This window comes from Zophobas morio, unplaced genomic scaffold, assembly GCF_036711695.1.
Source record: "Zophobas morio isolate AGI-343-1 ecotype UQ-CSIRO unplaced genomic scaffold, CSIRO_AGI_Zmor_V1 ptg000022l, whole genome shotgun sequence".
NCBI classification, from domain to species: Eukaryota; Metazoa; Arthropoda; class Insecta; order Coleoptera; family Tenebrionidae; genus Zophobas; species Zophobas morio.
Window position 1 is genome coordinate 4,392,231 of NW_026972127.1, and position 19,942 is coordinate 4,412,172.

General features: G+C 33.7%; 3 protein-coding genes across 3 annotated transcripts in view; 2 read left to right on the forward strand and 1 right to left on the reverse strand.

The window, feature by feature from the left end:
• Positions 1-10,188: 10,188 nt before the first annotated feature.
• LOC135133838 (ankyrin-1-like) lies at positions 10,189-12,549 on the forward strand. The gene has a single exon (XM_064062357.1). The coding sequence runs from the start codon at positions 10,267-10,269 to the stop codon at positions 12,547-12,549; it is 2,283 nt and encodes a 760-aa protein (XP_063918427.1). The 5' UTR covers positions 10,189-10,266.
• A 4,151-nt stretch (positions 12,550-16,700) lies between these two features.
• LOC135133452 (PITH domain-containing protein GA19395) lies at positions 16,701-17,555 on the forward strand. Its single transcript, XM_064061845.1, has 4 exons — positions 16,701-16,897; positions 16,946-17,067; positions 17,112-17,216; positions 17,258-17,555. Exons 1-4 carry the CDS (start codon positions 16,715-16,717, stop codon positions 17,466-17,468), a joined length of 621 nt encoding a protein of 206 aa, XP_063917915.1. The 5' UTR covers positions 16,701-16,714; the 3' UTR covers positions 17,469-17,555.
• Positions 17,556-17,642: 87 nt separating this feature from the next.
• LOC135133450 (transforming growth factor-beta-induced protein ig-h3) overlaps positions 17,643-19,942 on the reverse strand; it is a 95,923-nt gene continuing 93,623 nt past the window's right edge. Inside the window, exons 4-5 of the mRNA XM_064061844.1 lie at positions 18,587-19,072; positions 17,643-18,514 (exon numbers count right to left, since the gene is read on the reverse strand). Of these exons, the coding sequence (XP_063917914.1) occupies positions 18,198-18,514; positions 18,587-19,072 (803 nt within the window). The 3' untranslated portion in view covers positions 17,643-18,197. The remainder of the gene's footprint in view (positions 18,515-18,586; positions 19,073-19,942) is intronic.

Consider the following 19,942-nt stretch of genomic DNA (forward strand, 5'->3'; position numbering starts at 1 on the left):
TTATTTTTCTGGTAATTAAATACAGGGTGTCCCACCAGCCTGGTGATGGAAGGTTACGCAGTGATATTGTGTGTTTCATACATTAAAGATGTATTTTTTAATTGGAACACCTATATACTCGTACTTTCCCAGATGTTGATTTTTTATTAAAAAAAAAAAAAAACTGTGTCAGATATACGATTTTTAGAGTTTGGGTGGAGATTTCAAGTGTCTTGTTTTAGGAAAGGAAAGAACTTTTAAAACCTCTGGTATTTTGTTTTTGAAAGAGTTTCAAAGAATCTTGCGGACCTCGAGTCTATATATTTTTTATAGTTTTAGGGATTTATGTTGTGTGTTTTTTTTTTAAAGAAAGTGGAAAATCTTTGGAGCCAGTATTGTTTTATTTTTGAAGGAATTTCAAAGAATTTTATGTGTCCTATGTATATATTTTTTAAAGAATATACAAGTCTCTTGGGAGTCCTCAATAATTTGACAGAATCAGAGAAGCCTCTACAGTCGTTTAGCCTATATTTAAAAACTGATGAATTTTAGGGGTTCTCAGTGTCCTTTTTTAAAGAAGGCGAAACAATCTTTGGAGCCCCTGACGTTTTTTTTTTTTGAAAAGATTAAAAAAACTGACCTCTAGTATCGTTTTTTTTTAAGAATTTTGGGGGCCTTTAAGGAATCTTAGGGACCCCTTATACCTTTTTCAATGAACGTGAAGGATTTGGATGCCACTGGTGTATTATAGTTTGTACAGAGTTTTAAAAAATCTTGCGGACCAGGAGTCTATTTTTTAAAGGGTGTTTTGTTTTTGAAAGAATTTGAAAACATTTTGAGACTCGTGTTTTTTTTAAGGAAACTGCAAAACTCTTGGGAGCTCCATGTGCATTTTTAAAGGAGGTAAAAGAATCTTAGGAACTCCTGGTGTTTTGTTTTTAAAAGAGTTTAAAAGAATTTTAGGGGTGCCTAGTATTTTTTTTAAGTGAAAAAATCTTGGAGGCTTTTAAGAATTTGATGGCCTCTAGTATCTTTTTTAACAAAGTTGAAAGAATTTTCGAGTTCCTTAAAAGTTTGAAAGAATCCTCTACTATCTGTCTTTTAAAGAAGTTGAGAGAATCTTGGAGGTTCCTAATATACTTTTTAAGAAGGTGAAACAATTTTTGGAGTCTCCAGTATTTTGTTTTTGAAAGAGATTAAAAAATCTTGCGGACCTCCAGTCTATTTTTTTTAAGTTCTGTTACTCTGTTTTTAAAGGAGGTGAAAAAATCTTTGGAGCTCATGGTGTTTTATTATTGAAAAATTTTGAAACAATTTTACGGGTCCCTAGGATCTTTTTTTTTAACAATATGTAACAATTTTTGGAGCTCATAGCGTTTTTTAAGTTTGAAAGAATTTCAGGACCTCTAATATCTTTTTTTAAAGAACTTTGGGGGCCTTTAAGAATTTGATGGATTCTGAGGGACCCATAGTGTATTAACGAACGGGAAAGGATCGTGGAGACCGGTATGCTATTTTTTATAGGGTTTGAAAACATTTCTTGAGTCCTTATTCTATTTTTTAAGGTGAAAGAATCTTTGGAGTTCTTAGTGTTTTGTTTTTGAAAACATTTTCAAGAATCTTAAGTTCTCCTAGTGTCTTTTTTAATGTGAAAAAAAAATCTTGGGGGCTCTTGGACTTTTGCTTTTGAAAGAGTTTGAAAGAATTTTTGGTTTCTAGTGTTTTATTTTAAGGAACCTGAAAGACTCTTGGGAGCTTTATGTATTTTTTTAAAGAATGTAAAAGAATCTTAGGGACTCCTGGTGTTTTGTTTTTAAAAGAGTTTGAAAGAATTTTAGGGGTTCCGAATATGTTTCTAAAGTGAAAAAATATTGGAAGCTTTTAAGAATTTGATGGAATCTTATAGGTCTCTAGTATCTTTTTTAACAAAGTTGAAAGAATTTTCGAGTTCCTTTAAACATTGAAAGAATCCTAGGGCCCTCTACTATCTTTCTTTTAAAGAAGTTGAGAGAATCTTGGAGGTTCCTAATATATTTTTTAAGAAGATGAAACAATTTTTAGAGTCTCCAGTATTTTGTTAGGGCCCCGCTAGTGTCCTTTTTTTTAATTTTTAACGTGAAAAATCTTGGGGGCTCTTAGACTTTTGCTTTTTAAATATTTGAAATATTAGGACATTCAAGTTTTTTCTTAAAGAATGTGGAAGACTATTAAGGGCATTGTGGTCTGTTTTTGAACGAGTTTGAAAGAATCTTGATGCTCCCATTGTGTTTTTTTAAAGCAGTTGAAATAATCTTTACGTTTAGTTTTGGAAAGAGTTTGAAAACATTTTAGAATTCCTGATGTTTCTTTTAAGAAAACTGAAAGAATTTTGAGAGCTTCAAATGTTTTTCTTTTTTAAAAAGGTACTTCTGGTATTTTGTTTTTGAGAGAGTTTGAAAAAAATCTTCGAATCCATAATGGTTTGTTCTAAAGAAGGTGAATGCATTTTCTAGGGTTTATTCGAAGAGTGTGAAAGAATTTTGATACTACTGGTTTTCTGTTTTTAAAAGAGTTTGTAAGAACGCTCATAACATGTTTTTTAAAGAGATTAAATCTTGAGGGCTCCTGGCGTTTAGTTTTCGAAAGAGTTTGAGAAATTTTGGGACTCCTAGAAGTTTTTTTTTAAGGAAGCTAAAGGTATTTTGAGAGCTCTAAGTGTATTCTTTTTAAAGAAGGTAACACAGTTTTAAGGACTCCTGGTGTTTTGTTTTAAAAGAGGTTAAAAGAACTACTCGTGGTTTGTTTGTGAAAGAAGTTGAAAAAAATCTTGAAACGCCCTGTGGTTTTTTCAAAGGAAGGTGAAAGAATCCTGTGAGCTCCAAGTGTTTTTTTTAAATGAGCTGAAAGAATTTTGTTATTTTTGAGAGATTTTGAAAGAATTTTGGGGCGTTTAGAGTATTTTTTCAAAGAATGGTGAGAAAATCTTGGGGACTCCAAGTGCTTTTTTCAAGAATGTGAAAAAATCCCCTAAGATCGAGTCCCCAAACTCGATGCTTTGTTTCTGAAAGAGGCTAAAAGAATTTTGGGACTCTTGGTGTTTTTTTTTTTAAAGGTGTAAGAATCATGGAGACTTCTGGTGTTTTGTTTTTAAAAGAGTTTAAAAAAATCTTGGGACTCCTAGTGGGTTTTGTTAAAGAAGATAAAATAATCTTGTGGGCTCCAAGTATTTTTTGGGGCTCCTAATGTTTTATTTTTGAAAGATTTTAAAAGATTATTGAGAGTTCTAATGCTTTTTTCAAAGAAAGGTCAGAAAATCTTGGGGACTCGAAGTATTTTTTTTGTGAAGAATGTTAAAGAATCTTAGAGACTCGAAGTTTTGTTTTTGAGAGAAAGTGAAAGAATTTTAGGACTATTAGTGAATTTTTCAAGTAAGGTGAAAGAATCTTGAAAAATTCTGTTTTTTTAAAGAATTAAAAAAAATCTTGGGACTCCTAGTGGTTTTTTCACGAAAGTGAAAGAATCTTGGGGACTCGATGTTTTGTTTATGAAAGAGCCTGAAAGAATCTTGGAACTCCTTGTGTTTTTTTTTTAAAGAAGGTGTAAGAATCTTGGAAACTTCTAGTGTTTTGTTTTTGAAAGAGTTAAAACAATCTTGAAACTCCTAGTGGTGTTTTTTCTAAGGAGGCTAAAAGAATCTTGTAGACTCGAAGTGTTTTTTGAGGCTTCTAATATTTTATTTTTGAAAGATTTAAAAAAAATGTTGGGACTTCCAGTGCTTTTATCAAAGGAAGGTGAAAAAATCTTGGAGTCTCGGAGTATTTTTTTGAAGATTGTTAAAGAATCTTAGAGACTCAATGGTTTGTTTTTGAGAGAGTTTGAAAGAATTTAGGGACTATTAGTGATTTTTTTCCAGTAAAAAAATCTTGAGAATTTTTGGTATTTTGTATTTGAAAGAGTTTAAAATAATCTTGGAACTCCTAGTGATTTTTTCAAGAATGTGAAAGAATCTTGGGGACCCGATGTTTTGTTTATGAAAGAGCCTAAAAGAATTTTGGGACTCCTAGTGGTTTGTTTTTAAAGAAGGTGTAAGAATCTTGGGAACTTTTAGTGTTTTGTTTTTGAAAGAGTTGAAACAATATTGAAACTCCTAGTGTTTTTTTTTTCTAAGGAAGGTAAAAAAATCTTGTAGACTCGAAGTGTTTTTTGGGGCTTCTAATATTTTATTTTTGAAAGATTTAAAATGTTGGGACTTCCACTGCTTTTTTCAAAGGAAGGTGAGAAAATCTTGGAGACTCGGAGTATTTTTTTGAAGATTGTTAAAGAATCTTAGAGACTCAATGGTTTGTTTTTGAGAGAGTTTGAAAGAATTTAGGGACTATTAATTAGTGATTTTTTTCAAGTAAGGTAAAAGAATCTTGGGAACTTTTGGTATTTTGTTTTTGAAAGAGTTTATAATAATCTTGGAACTCCTAGTGGTTTTTTCAAGAATGTGAAAGAATCTTGGGGACTCGGATGTTTTATTTATGAAAGAGCCTGAAAGAATCTTGGGACTCCTAGTGTTTTTTTTTTAAAGAATGTGTAAGAATCTTGGGAACTTCTAGTGTTTTTTTTTTTTTTTACTTACTTACTTACTTACTTTATTGACGGAAAAACATCCTTAAACAATACAAAGAAAAAATAATAAAATCACATGAGAATGTTACAATATTTTTAAAATAAGATTTGCCTTAACTTAGTTTGAAATTTAGGAAATGTATCTGAATAAAAATCAATTCTGCTATAAATAGAATTACAAGTAAATAATATATTATTAAGTGGTGAAAACAACAAATAATTCGTAAAATTAAATTTAATGTAGAACAAGGGAGCTTGTCTAACATTGAACTGAGGAACATAGAAGTTAATAGAATTCAGAATGTCAGAATCGCACATATTGTTTAGAAGTTTATACATAAAACAAATTTTGTGAAAATCACGACGTACACTTAATAAAGACAAACCCAAATAAGATTTACTAAGACTAGTAGAATGAGAGACCTTAAGTGGTAATTTGAACAAAATAGATTTGACAAACTTATTTTGAATGCCTTCAATTCTATTCTTATGTATCTGATATATAGGATCCCACAGTATGCACCCATATTCCAAGACTGTATTGTTTTTGAAAGAGTTAAAGCAATCTTGAAACTCCTAGCAGTTTTTTTTCTAAGGAAGGTAAAAGAATCTTGTGGACTCCAAGTGTTTTTTGGGGCTTCTAATATTTAATTTTTGGAAGATTTAAAAAAAATGTTGGGACTTCCCTGCTTTTTTCAAAGAAAGGTGAGAAAATCTTGGAGACTCGGAGTATTTTTTTGAAGATTGTTAAAGAATCTTAGAGACTCAATGGTTTGTTTTTGAGAGAGTTTGAAAGAATTTAGGGACTATTAATTAGTGATTTTTTTCAAGTAAGGTAAAAGAATCTTGGGAACTTTTGGTATTTTGTTTTTGAAAGAGTTTATAATAATCTTGGAACTCCTAGTGGTTTTTTCAAGAATGTGAAAGAATCTTGGGGACTCGGATGTTTTATTTATGAAAGAGCCTGAAAGAATCTTGGGACTCCTAGTGTTTTTTTTTTAAAGAATGTGTAAGAATCTTGGGAACTTCTAGTGTTTTTTTTTTTTTTTACTTACTTACTTACTTACTTTATTGACGGAAAAACATCCTTAAACAATACAAAGAAAAAATAATAAAATCACATGAGAATGTTACAATATTTTTAAAATAAGATTTGCCTTAACTTAGTTTGAAATTTAGGAAATGTATCTGAATAAAAATCAATTCTGCTATAAATAGAATTACAAGTAAATAATATATTATTAAGTGGTGAAAACAACAAATAATTCGTAAAATTAAATTTAATGTAGAACAAGGGAGCTTGTCTAACATTGAACTGAGGAACATAGAAGTTAATAGAATTCAGAATGTCAGAATCGCACATATTGTTTAGAAGTTTATACATAAAACAAATTTTGTGAAAATCACGACGTACACTTAATAAAGACAAACCCAAATAAGATTTACTAAGACTAGTAGAATGAGAGACCTTAAGTGGTAATTTGAACAAAATAGATTTGACAAACTTATTTTGAATGCCTTCAATTCTATTCTTATGTATCTGATATATAGGATCCCACAGTATGCACCCATATTCCAAGACTGTATTGTTTTTGAAAGAGTTAAAGCAATCTTGAAACTCCTAGCAGTTTTTTTTCTAAGGAAGGTAAAAGAATCTTGTGGACTCCAAGTGTTTTTTGGGGCTTCTAATATTTAATTTTTGGAAGATTTAAAAAAAATGTTGGGACTTCCCTGCTTTTTTCAAAGAAAGGTGAGAAAATCTTGGAGACTCGGAGTATTTTTTTGAAGATTGTTAAAGAATCTTAGAGACTCAATGGTTTGTTTTTGAGAGAGTTTGAAAGAATTTAGGGACTATTAATTAGTGATTTTTTTCAAGTAAGGTAAAAGAATCTTGGGAACTTTTGGTATTTTGTTTTTGAAAGAGTTTATAATAATCTTGGAACTCCTAGTGGTTTTTTCAAGTATGTGAAAGAATCTTGGGGACTCGATGTTTTGTTTATGAAAGAGCCTGAAAGAATCTTGGGACTCCTAGTGTTTTTTTTAAAGAAGGTGTAAGAATCTTGGGAACTTCTAGTGTTTTGTTTTTGAAAGAGTTAAAACAATGTTGAAACTCCTAGTGTTTTTTTTTCTAAGGAAGGTAAAAAAATCTTGTAGGCTCGAAGTGTTTTTTGGGGCTTCTAATACTTTATTTTTGAAAGATTAAAAAAAATGTTGAGACTCTTCCACTGCTTTTTTCAAAGGAAGGTGAGAAAATCTTGGAAACTAGGAGTATTTTTTTGAAGATTGTTAAAGAATCTTAGAGACTCAATCGTTTGTTTTTGAGAGAGTTTGAAAGAATTTGGGGACTATTAGTGATTTTTTTCAAGTAAGGTAAAAGAATCTTGAGAATCTTTGGTATTTTGTTTTTGAAAGAGTTTAAAATAATCTTGGAGCGCCTAGTGATTTTTTCAAGAATGTGAAAGAATTTTGGGGACTCGATGTTTTGTTTATGAAAGAACTTAAAGAGTCTTGGGACTCCTAGTGTTTTTTTTTTAAGAAGATTTAAGGATCTTGGGAACTTCTAGTGTTTTGTTTTTGAAAGAGTTAAAACAATCTTGAAACTACTAGTGGTTTTTTTTCTAAGGAAGGTAAAAGAATGTTGTAGACTCGAAGTGTTTTTTGGGGCTTCTAATATTTTATTTTTGAAAGATTAAAAAAAATGTTGGGACTTCCACTGCTTTTTTCAAAGGAAGGTGAGAAAATCTTGGAGACTCGGAGTATTTTTTTGAAGATTGTTAAAGAATCTTAGAGACTCAATGGTTTGTTTTTGAGAGAGTTTGAAAGAATTTAGGGACTATTAGTGATTTTTTCAAGTAAGGTAAAAGAATCTTGAGAACTTTTGGTATTTTGTTTTTGAAAGAGTATAAAATAATCTTGGAACTCCTAGTAGTTTTTTCAAGAATGTGAAAGAATCTTAGGGACTCGATGTTTTGTTTATGAAAGAGCCTGAAAGAATCTTGGGACTACTAGTGTGTTTTTTAAAGAAGGTGTAAGAATCTTGGGAACTTCTAGTGTTTTGTTTTTGAAAGAGTTGAAACAATATTGAAACTCCTAGTGTTTTTTTTTCTTCTAAGGAAGGTAAAAAAATCTTGTAGACTCGAAGTGTTTTTTGGGGCTTCTAATATTTTATTTTTGAAAGATTAAAAAAAATGTTGAGACTCTTCCACTGCTTTTTTCAAAGGAAGGTGAGAAAATCTTGGAAACTAGGAGTATTTTTTTGAAGATTGTTAAAGAATCTTAGAGACTCAATCGTTTGTTTTTGAGAGAGTTTGAAAGAATTTGGCGACTATTAGTGATTTTTTCAAGTAAGGGAAAAGAATCTTGAGAATCTTTGGTATTTTGTTTTTGAAAGAGTTTAAAATAATCTTGGAGCGCCTAGTGATTTTTTCAAGAATGTGAAAGAATTTTGGGGACTCGATGTTTTGTTTATGAAAGAACTTAAAGAGTCTTGGGACTCCTGGTGTTTTTTTTTTAAGAAGATTTAAGGATCTTGGGAACTTCTAGTGTTTTGTTTTTGAAAGAGTTAAAACAATCTTGAAACTCCTAGTGGTGTTTTTTCTAAGGAAGCTAAAAGAATCTTGTAGACTCGAAGTGTTTTTTGGGGCTTCTAAAATTTTATTTTTGAAAGATTTAAAAAAAAAAATGTTGGGACCTCCACTGCTTTTTTCAAAGGAAGGTGAGAAAATCTTGGAGACTCGGAGTATTTTTTTGAAGATCGTTAAAGAATTTTAGAGACTCAATGGTTTGTTTTTGAGAGTTTGAAAGAATTTAGGGACTATTAGTGATTTTTTCAAGTAAGGTAAAAGAATCTTGAGAACTCTTGGTATTTTGTTTTTGAAAGAGTTTAAAATAATCTTGGGACTACTAGTGTTTTTTTTTTAAAGAAGGTGTAAAAATCTTGGGAATTTCTAGTGTTTTGTTTTTGAAAGAGTTAAAAGAATCTTGAAACTCCTAGTGTTTTTTTTTTCTAAGGAAGGTAAAAGAATCTTGTAGACTCGAAGTGTTTTTTGGGGCTTATAATATTTTATTTTTGAAAGATTAATAAAAATGTTTTGACTTCCACTGCTTTTTTCAAAGGAAGGTGAGAAAATCTTGGAGACTCGGAGTATTTTTTTGAAGATTGTTAAAGAATCTTAGAGACTCAATGGTTTGTTTTTGAGAGAGTTTGAAAGAATTTAGGGACTATTAGTGACTTTTTCAAGTAAGGTAAAAGAATCTTGAGAACTTTTGGTATTTTGTTTTTGAAAGGGTTTAAAATAATCTTGGAACTCCTAGTGGTTTTTTTCTAAGAAAGATAAAAGAATCTTGTGGACTCCAAGTGTTTTTTTCGGACTCTTAATGTTTAATTTTTGAAAGATTTTGAAAGAATGTTGGGACTTCTAGTGCTTTTTTCAAAGGAAGGTGAGAAAATCTTGGGGACTTGGAGTACTTTCTTCAAGAATGTTAAAAAATCTTAGGGACTCGACGTTTTGTTTTTGGGAGAGACTGAAAGAATCTTGGGACTATTAGTGATTTTTTCAAGTAAAGTAAAAGAATCTTGAGAACTTCTGGTATTTTGTTTTTGAAAGAGTTTAAAAAAATCTTGATACTCCAAGAGATTTATTTCTAAAGAAGATCATTGAATCTTGTGGACTCCAAGTGTTTTTTGGGGCTCCTAATGTTTTATTTTTGAAAGATTTTAAAAGCATTTTGGGACTTCTAATGCTTTTTTCAAGGGAAGGTGAGAATATCTTGGGGACTCGGAGAACTTTTTTCAAGAATGTTAAATAATTTTAGGGAATGGATGTTTTGATTTTGAAAGAGTCTGAAAGAAGCTTGGTTTTTTCGATTGAGGTAAAAGAATCTTCATGACTTCTACTATTTTGTTTTTGAAAGAATGTTGGGACTTTCAGTGCTTTTTTCAAAGGAAGGTGAGAAAATCTTGGAGGCTCCAAGTGCTGGTTATAGAAGATGGAAGAATGCTGAGAACCTTTGACACTTTGATTTTGAAAGACTGAAATAATTTTGGGGCTTCTGGTGTTTTTTTTAAGGCATGCGAAAGAATCTTCTGGACTCCAAGTGATTTTTTGTAAGAGGATGAAAAAAAAAATCTCAGGAACTCCTGGTGTTTTTTTTAAAGTTTGAAACAATTATTATAGAAGCCTTTAGTTTTTTTGTTAAAGAGTGTGAAAAAATCCCTAGTGTTTAATTGAAAGCAACAAAAAGCCTCTGAATCTTCCGATGTTTCTGGACCAACAGTTAAAAAAAATTGGCTAGACAAGAAATTATAGGAATAGAATATTTTGTACACCTGAAATGAAATGAAAATACTTAGAATTTTACAAGCTTCGAAACAGAGGACCTACTTTTTCAATCTGTAAGAACTATGAAGCGTCTCAAAACATAAGGTACGTTCGGAAAGTAAAAATTAAATAAATCATAACTACTTCTTTCAGAAATACTTACAGACCAACTATAGATTACACTACTTTTATTAAAACAAATAATAACACTAAAGTTGGGTTAGAACAAACACGTAGACTTCATATCCTTCCACGTTGACACAAGTCATTTCAAATTTGACAGTCCTAACTCAATGTAATTTTTCTTTTGACTATGATCAAAAAACGCCCCAAATTCCATATAATGCGGTAGCAACGACCCTCTTAACCAAGAATGGTATTTCGTCGCCGTGCAGTCCCTGTTCACCTAGCAGTAGAATCCGGAGATTTCCCCAAAGTAAGGGAACTCATCGAACATAAACCACACATAATCCACTCTCGAACACAAAGCGAAGGAAAGTCGCCCCTCTACATCGCGTGCGAAAAAGGCCACCTAGAAATCGTCAAGTACTTGCTCGACTGGGGCGCCGATGTCAACGTCAGGACTCTCACCGGTCTTTCACCTTTGTACATAGCATCTCGAAACGGACACTTCGAGATTGTTAAGAACCTCGTCTTCAGAGGTGCGAACATCAACACTCTCACTAGGAGTGGAGTGACTCCTTTATTGACAGCTTTAACAAGAGGCCACGACCAAATTTTCGTGTTTTTGTGTGACCAAGGGGCAAATTTGGACCAGGAGTACCGCAAAGGCAAAATTTTGCATAGAGTGGTATCAGGGGGGAAATTGCCTCTGGTGAGGTTCTTGGTGGAAGAGAAACAAATGAATGTGAATGTTGTAGGACCAAAACACCTGACACCTCTTTATAAAGCGGCGTCAAAAGGGTACACAGAAATAGTAAAATTGTTAGTTAACCGAGAAGCTAATGTTGACGCAGTGGTGCTCAAGAGTGGTACCCCTCTATACATAGCGGCCAAAAAAGGGTACTTGGATATTGTCAAAGTGCTCGTTTCGAGAGGAGCTGAGGTCAATCTTGTGGCACCAGGAAACAAGTGCACGCCTTTGTATGCAGCAGTGTCTTCCAAGAGAGAAGAAATTGTAGAGTTTCTTCTGCATCACGATGTCGACGTGAACCAAGAGTCGAAAAAAGATGGAAATACGCCCTTGCATGTAGCAGCTGAAGCTGGAAACTTATACATGGTGAAACTCCTAGTCAACAATAAGGCTAAACTAGAAACTATTAACAAAAGAGGAGTAACACCGCTCAGGCTAGCCGAAAAGCACAGACACTACCACGTTGTGGATTTCTTGAAACAAAGAAGTGCGTTTGTGAGGAAATACAAAGCCCGCAGAGACCACATCCTTGTAGCGGTAGAAAAAGGTAAAGAAGATTTCATCCAGTGGTACCTAGAAGGAGACAAAACCTTAGTTAACCTAGTAGATGATAAAGGTAACACTCCTCTACATAAAGCAGCAGAATATGGTGAAATGGCAATTGCCAGACGACTAGTACAAGCAGGTGCCAACGTCAACGCTTTAAGTAAAATTGGCCACACTCCACTTTCTCTTGCCATAAAGACCTACAACCACGACATGGTGGAATACCTCCTTCAAAACCACGCCGATGTTTATGTTAACATCACCACCGCAACCCTCTGTGCAGCTTTGGACGCAGCAATAATGAACGACAACATCAACATAGTGCAAAGTTTAGTGTCAAGAAAATTCGACGTGAACTTTCACCTCTTCGATGGAGACACTCTCCTCCACAAGGCAACGCACTACGGCCAAGAAGAAATTGTCAAGTATTTGGTCCAAAACCACGCCGTTCTCAATATTGTCAACAAGAAAGGGTTAACACCACTATGTTGCGCTTGCAACGAAGGACACTCGGAGATCGTAGAATTCTTTTTAAACAATCGAACTGACGTCAATGTTTTTGGACCGAAGGGCTACACACCGTTGTATGGGGCAGTTGCGAACAACCATTTGGACATAGTGCAAATGCTATTAAAAACTAAAGCTGCTGTCAATATAACCTTCGACAACGGCGAAACTGCTTTACACCAAGCGGCTTACCACGGCAATACAGAAATTCTAAACGAGTTGATTCAAGTGGGGAAGGCTAAAGTGAATGTTGTTAGTAAAAAGGGCTTCACGCCTTTGTACTTCGCAGCTAGAGAAGGCCACTGGAAAACTGCTAAGTCTCTGATACATTTCAAAGCGGATATCAATCTAGGCAAAGCCTTAGGTTTTGCTCCCTTGTACGGTGCGGCGGCTAGTGGATGTCTAGAAATCGTGGAATATCTAGTGGATCTAGGGGTCATTGTTACTGATTCTTTCATTGGTGGTAATAAAGCTTTGCATCACGCAGCACTACACGGTCACCTTAATATTGTTCAGTACTTGTTACAAAAGGGTGCTGATATTAACGCGATCAATAACGAAGGGATGACGCCGATTTGTTTAGCTGCGAAAGAAGAACATATGGATGTTGTTAAATTTTTGCTGGATCAAAATGCTCTAATCAAAATAGGGCATCAAGCTGACTTGATCCATGTGGTTAGAAGCACCGGAAATGAAAAACTAATCAAACTAATTTTTAAGTATCGATAAAATTGTGTTTGTAAGTGTGTAATAAGAGACGAGTATGTTTTTGTTACCGGAATTTTGTAATTTTAAGTTTAAGTTTATTAGAAAGTAAGTTCAACTGTTTGGAAAATATACAATTTGTGATGTTTCTACAAGTATTTGCAATAATCTGATAGTCTAATATTAATTAGTTGAGAATTAATAGACAGAGTCACTTCAAAACAAAAAACAAAACAAAAATACTATAAAAACATAGGTAGTATGTATAAAGTAGGTATACTCTACATTTTTTTAACATTTTTCGCAACACTTGATAATACGTCTAGTCTCTTGACAGTTAAAAAAATTGGTAAAAATGTCAATAATTATGATTTTAATACTTGGTATGTACTAGTTTACACATTTACTCCACTTTACTTTATCTAATAAAATTTATTTGCGTTGTACGCAACCCTTTATACACCAGCATATTGGGCTCCTCTGCTGTTTTGCTTCGAAAGGAGTCTAAAAGGGTTTTAGGAGTTTCTAGTGATTTCTGTTAATAATGTAAAAAAATTGGGGCCCTGGTGTTTTGTTTTTGAAAGAGTTTGTAAAAATTACCAGTTTATTTCTGTTTAAAAAGGACCTTTGTGGCCTCTATGGTCTCTTTTGTAAAGAATGTGAAAAAATCTTTGGAGCTCTTGGTGTTTTGTCTCTATAAAGTTTAAGAGAATCTTGGAGGCTTCTAGTAACTTTTTTTTAAAGAAATTCAAAGAATTTTAGAAGCCCCTAGGTGTTTCTTTTTACTAAAATAGTCTTGAGGGCTATTTCTGTATTTTTTAAAGAAGATGAAAGAATCATTGGAGCTTTGGGTACTTTCCTTTTGAAAAAGTTTCAAAAAATTTTAAAGAAATATGAAAGAATCTTGGAAGCCCTTAAGAATTTGATTGAATCTTTAGTGTCCCGTTTAGTCTATTTTTTCAAAACAATGATGAATTTTAGGGGTTCCTAATGTTTTTTTTTTTTTAACAAGGTGGAGTAATTTTTTGTGGCCTTGGAGTTTTGTTTGAAAGAGTTTGAAAGTATTTTAAGGTTCTTACTGACTTTTTTTTTAAGAAGGTGAAAGAATCTTTGGAGCTCTTAGTGTTTTATTTTTAAAATAGTTTGAGAAAATCTGGGAGGCTCATAGTGTCTTTCTTTTTCTTTTTCAAAATAAGTGATCGAATCTTCGGAATCCCTGGTGATTTTTTTAAGAGTTTCAGAAGTCTTGGATATTCTAATCTTTTTTGAAAGACTAAACAAATCTTAGGGAATCTTTCTGTATTCTTTAAAGAAGATAAAAGAAATTTTGCAACCTCGGGTGTTGAAAGAGCTTCAAAGAATTTAGTATCTTTTTTGAAGAATATAAAAGAATTTTGGCGGTCTTTAAGAATTTGATAGAATCGTAGGAGCTCCTAGTGTCTCTTCGTTTATTTTTTTAAAAGAGTGATCAATTTTAAAAGTTCCTAGTATGTTTTTTTCAAGAAAATGTAAGAATCCTCGAGGGTTCTGGTATTGTGTTTTTGAAAGAGTTTCAAAGAATCTGTTCCTAGTGTATTCTTTCAAAGAAGATGAAATAATCTTTGGAGTCTTTACTCTTATTTTTGTCAAAGTTTCAGAAATCTTGTAATTCCTTAGTCTTTTTTTTTAAAGACTGTATAATAATTCTAGGGGATTTTTGTTTTTTCTAAGAAGGTAAAGGAAACCTTGCAGTCTCGAATGTTTTCATTTTAAAAGAGTTTCAAAGAATTTAGCAGCCCTTAGAATCTTTCTTTAAGAATATGAAAGAATCTTAGAGATCCTGAAGAATATGATAGAATCTTAGCGATCCCTAGTGTCGTTTAGGCTATTTTTTTCGAAAGAGTGATGAATTTTAGGGGTTCCTAATGTTTTTTTTAAGAAGATGAAAAAATCTTTGGAGCTCTTGGTGTTTTATTTTTAAAAGAGTTTAAGAAATTCTGGGAGGCCCCTAGTGTCTTTTTTCTTTTTCAAAGTAGGTGATAGAATCTTCAGGAACCCTGGTGATTTTTTTAAGAGTTTTAGAAGTCTTGGATATTGTTAGTCTTTTCTGAAAGATTAAAAAAAATCTTAGGGGTTCTTTCTGTATTCTTTAAAGAAGATAAAAGAAACTTCGCAGCCTCGGGTGTTGAAAGAGCTTCAAAGAATTTAGTATCTTTTTTAAAGAATATAAAAGAATTTTGGGGGTCTTTAAGAATTTGATAGAATCGTAGGGGCTCCTAGTGTCTCTTCGTTTATTTTTTTAAAAGAGTGAACAATTTTAAAATTCCCTAGTATCTTTTTTTCAAGAAAATGAAATAATCCTCGAGGGTCCTGGTATTGTGTTTTTGAAAGAGTTTCAAAGAATCTGTTCCTAGTGTATTTTTTTTAAAGGAGATCAAATAATCTTTGGAGTCTTTAGTCATATTTTTGACAGAGTTTCAGAAATCTTGTAACTCCTTAGTCTTTTTTTTTAAACTGTATAATAATTCCTAAAAAATGAAAGAATGTTCGGGGGCCCTGGCGTTTCGTTTCTCAAAGAGTTTCAAAGAATCTTGTAGACTTTGAGTCTATTTTCTTAAAGAGTTTGAAAGAATTTTAGGTGTTACTAGTGTCTTTTTTTAAAGAAGGTAAAATAATCTTTATAGGCTCTAGAGTTTTATTATTGAAAGAGTTTCAGAAGTCTTGGAGAACCTTAGTCTTCTTTGTTGAAAGACTGTAAAATAAACTTGGGGGCTCTTTGTATATTTTTTCAAAGAAGGTAAAATAATCTTCGTAGCTTCGAATGTTTTGTTTTTGAAAGGGTTTCACTAAATTTAGGGGTCTCTAATATCTTTTTTTTCATATAAAAAATTTTCGGGACCTTTAAAAATTTTATAGAATCTTAGGGCCTCCTAGTGTCCTTTAGTCTATTTTTTCAAAAAATAAATCTTAGGGGTTCATAATGTCTTTTTTTTAATTAAAGGATCTTCGGAGACCCTGGTGTTCCGTTTTTAAAAGATTTAAAGATTCTAGGCGACTTTGAGTCTATTTTCTTAAAGAGTTTGAACTCGGTTTAGGTCTTTCTAGTGTCTTTTTACAAAAAAGGTGAAATAATCTTCGGAGCTTCTAGAATTTTATTTTTGAAAGTCTTGGAGATTCTTAGTCGTTTTTTTAAGAATATGAAAGAATCGTAGGCGCCCCTAGTGTCGTTTAGTCTATTTTTTCAAAAGAGTTTTTGAAAGAGTTTCGAAAAATCTTAGCGACTTTGAGTCTATTTTCTTAGTATTTGAAAAGAATTTTAGGTGTTTCTAGTTGTTTTTTTTTTTTAAGAAGTTGAAATTATCTTTGGAGTCTCTAGAGTTTTATTTGAGTTTTAAAAATCATGGAGATCTATTGTATTTTTTTTAAATACTGAAAAATAATCTCGGGGGTTCTTTGCGTATTTTTTAAAGAAGATAAAAAAATCTTCGTAGGCTCGGATGTTTTCTTTTTGAAAGAGTTTCAAAGATTTGTTTTAAATAATATGAAAGAATTAGAGCTCCTAGTGTCTTTTAGTCTACTTTTTTCGAGAGAGTGATGCAATTTAGGCGTTCCTAGTGTCTGTTTTCTTAAAGAAGATGAACGAATCTTCCGGGCCAGTGACGTTCCGTTTTTAAGAAAGTTTCAAAGAATCTTACCGACTTTGAGTCTTTTTACTTCAAGAGTTTCAAATAGTACTAGGTGTTCCTACAGCCTTGTCCTAAAAAGGGTGAAATATCTTTGGATCCCCTGAAGTTTTATTTTTGCAAGAACTTGAAAGAATTTTGGGAGCCTTAGTGTCTTTTTTAACGAATGTGAAGAATCTTCGGGCTCCTGGTATTTTGTTTTTGAAAGAGTTTCGAACGATCTCGGAGATCTTTAGTTACTTTTCTTGAAAAATCTTTGTAACTCCAGTAGCTAGTAAAGATTCTTGGGGGTTCCAGACGTAATATTTCTGAAAGAATTTGAAACAGTCTTGAAGACTGTTCGGATATTTTAAGAGTTTGAAAGCATCTTTGGGTCCCTGGTATTTTTTTTTAAAGAATATAAAAGAATCTTCTGGCTTTTGAGTTTTAGAGAGTATGCAACTCTTTATACACCAATTTGTAAACATGCCCAATCATGCCACTACAAGTCACGTGACCTGTCAAATGTGTCAAACGTCAAACTCAACATGGCTCCCCATGGAAGATGTTGTGAGGGTGATCACCAACACCGTGATACCCCCGAAATGGGGATCGAATACAGCTTATACACAAAAATCAACAAAGATAACCTCGAGTGTCTCAACGAGGCGGTGGAAGGTTCCGGCAAAACCGTCTTCAAACCGTGGGAGGAGCGTATGAACTTCGACTTAGTAAGTGAGGTTATGTTTTTGAGTAGTCGTAAACCGAAAATATTATAGTTTGTGGATTCCGACGCCGATGAGGAGTTACTATTCAATATACCTTTCACCGGCAATGTTAAACTCAAAGGAATTATCATAATTGGGGAGGACTCGGATACCCACCCTTCAAAAATTAGAATGTGAGTTGGGGCAGGATTGTTTCATGATGATATTGTGTGTAAAGGTTTAAGAATCGGCCGTCGATGACGTTCGACGATGTGGGGGCCACGGCGGACCAGGAGTTTCAGTTGCACGTGGATAATCAAGGTACACTCGAATATGCAACTAAGTAAGTTTTGTTTATGAGCAGATGTACTGAGTGTTGAGTAGAATTGTCACTTTTAATAGTGTGCATCACTTAACATTGCACTTTCCGAGCAACTTTGGGGCGGAGACGACCCGTATTTATTATATAGGATTGAGAGGGGAGTACAGTGAGGCGCACCACCATGGAGTTACCATTTGTACATATGAGGCACGACCGAATGTCTCTGACCATAAAAATCCTCTGGAGGACACCGTCGGGCACCAGATACAATGACTTGAAGTGGCGAGTTCAAATTGTGATACTAATTTATTGAAAAAGTTCCATTGTTTTGCTATGATTAAATAATAATTTTTAAGCATTGTGTGGAAGTTTGAATATGACCTGATATAGTTATTAAAAAGACACGTTTGGTAGGATCCCTGTTATTAACAATATATACTTACAATATTCTGTATTAAAATAACAATTGACTTTTATTTATACAAATGAATAAACATTACACTTACATGGAATGTTTCCACTATCACTAAACATGTATGTCGTAATTTTTCCAAATATAAAGCTTCTAAATACACAACATATACTCTATTTACTAAGTAAACAGATTTCTTTTTAAATATTAATTTTATAGAAATATAAATCAACTCGCAAAATATTTGCAAATTGTCTCTTCTAACATTCATCAGTCAGTTTTTTTTTTCTATTTATACAGGATGTTTCACGCGCGCACGCCCCAGCTGCGCGCGCAAAACACCCTGCATACTCGTCTAAAATACATAAATACTTTGACTATATACACATAGTATTGTACATCGTCTATGCTAGAACCCATAAAATCAACTTCCATGTCTATATAGTCTGTCAATAACATAAATGTAAAAGAGAACTAGAGCTACGATAAAAAATCTAATAAAACAATCACATCATTCAAAAAATCTGTTGCAGCACACCGATCAAAACTGTCTTTTTAGTTTCCTCAATTCGCCTAGGAACATGATGGATTCATTTAATTGTTGCTTTCTGGGTCGTGGACTTGACAGTGGGCGACGTTTCGTCGGTGGTCGCTGTACCATCAGCGAACAGCACGTCCGGCAAAGAACCGGCCTCCTCGGCGATCTCGTCGGGAACCAGCTCGATCTCGGAAGCCGTCGTGAAGTCGCTGGTCGTGGTGGGCTTGATGGTCATCACCAGCTCCGTGCTGGTGGGCGGCAGGCTGTTGGCGCTAGTGAAAAGTACCTTGTCGATGTAGAACATCGTACCCAGGTTGTAGACGAAGACCTCGCTCTCGACGATGGTGGCGTCGTTGACTTTGACTTTATCTAGACACAAAACAAAAAAAATTAGGACCTACTTTTTCATAATCTAGGGTCACGAAAACAGGTGTTGCCAACCTTTGGTCCTTTTTATGACGATCGTTTTATTCCCGAGGGTTGTCAGCTCGATTTCGTCCTTCAAGTCCTTGTCGTATAGTCTCCCCTTGACGAAGTGGTTGAGTAGTATCTGGAGTCCGTCTCCCGTGGACAGGTAGTTGTCGGGCATTTTATCCAGGCCCAGTTCCTCGAAGGCCGTGTCCGTGGGCACGAAGAAGGTGTAGCCTGTCCCGGAGACGTGGGGCGCCAGGTCGGCTAGGTTCAGGAACCTGGTGATGTGGGTGAAGCGCTTGTCCCGCTCGAGGGCTAGGAAGGCGTGCGACAGGAATTGGGCCCCGAACCAGGGGAAGGCGAGCAAAGGTGGGGTTTCTTTGTCCCGGTGCTGCTGGTGCAGCTTGGAGACCACGGCTTCGCTGACGAAGAGGACTTCGCCGATGAACATGATGTTGCCCCGGGACACGGGGGTGTCGCCTTTTACCACCATCGCGCCGTTGACGGAGAGGTTAGCTGGAAAGTGAATTTTTTATTTTTTAATTGATGACGAGGCGGAGTCGAGTAAAAGTCAATTCCAAAATGTTGAAGCCGTTTTTCGAAAATAAGTTATTTTTTATGTCGATACGGGGACTACAGTTAAATGAGAATATGGAACTATTTTAAATTGGTGGCTAACATTTTTTTATTTTTAGGTAAAAGTGATGTAATTCGCTTACTGAAGAAATTTAGGACTTTGCAGTATTAACATGAAATCACAACTTCGTCCATCTGGAATATCTTCTGAAAATCTAGTTCCAGATACATATATTTTTAATGTAGACTTGTGTTATGTATTAAATTTATAGCTTGGTTTTATGTATCATAATATGAAATTCTTTGACATTTAAAAGAATTTGACATCGTTTTAACCTCATTCAAGTTTTCCCCCATCTTTTTCCCTAAAATTATTTTGAAAATTACTCTCTGAGGATGAAACAAATTATACAACAAAGAACGTAAAAGGCCATGCATCTTACGTATAAGTTGGTGCTACTGGCTAATCGTAATCACAATTTGAAATTTATTGTAATTTTAATCAAAATTTGTTAGATTTCGCTGATAGTGATATAATAAGTTTAGCTACAAAGTGAAATTTTATTTTTCTGATCGACGTTTGACAGTGCGCAGCGATGCACAGGAAGTACCAACTGATTTTAAAAATCCATGGCCTATTTTGCCTTGAATTTCCTTTTTTTTTAACTAACGACTAGGGCGAAAATTTTGTCTTGATCCGCTATGAAACTACAATATTTATGAAAAAATAACTTTGTGTGAAATATTCTTAGTTCAAAAACAAAGTTGTCTTCATTTCCGTGGAAGTATGAGTACTAGAACTAACAGAGA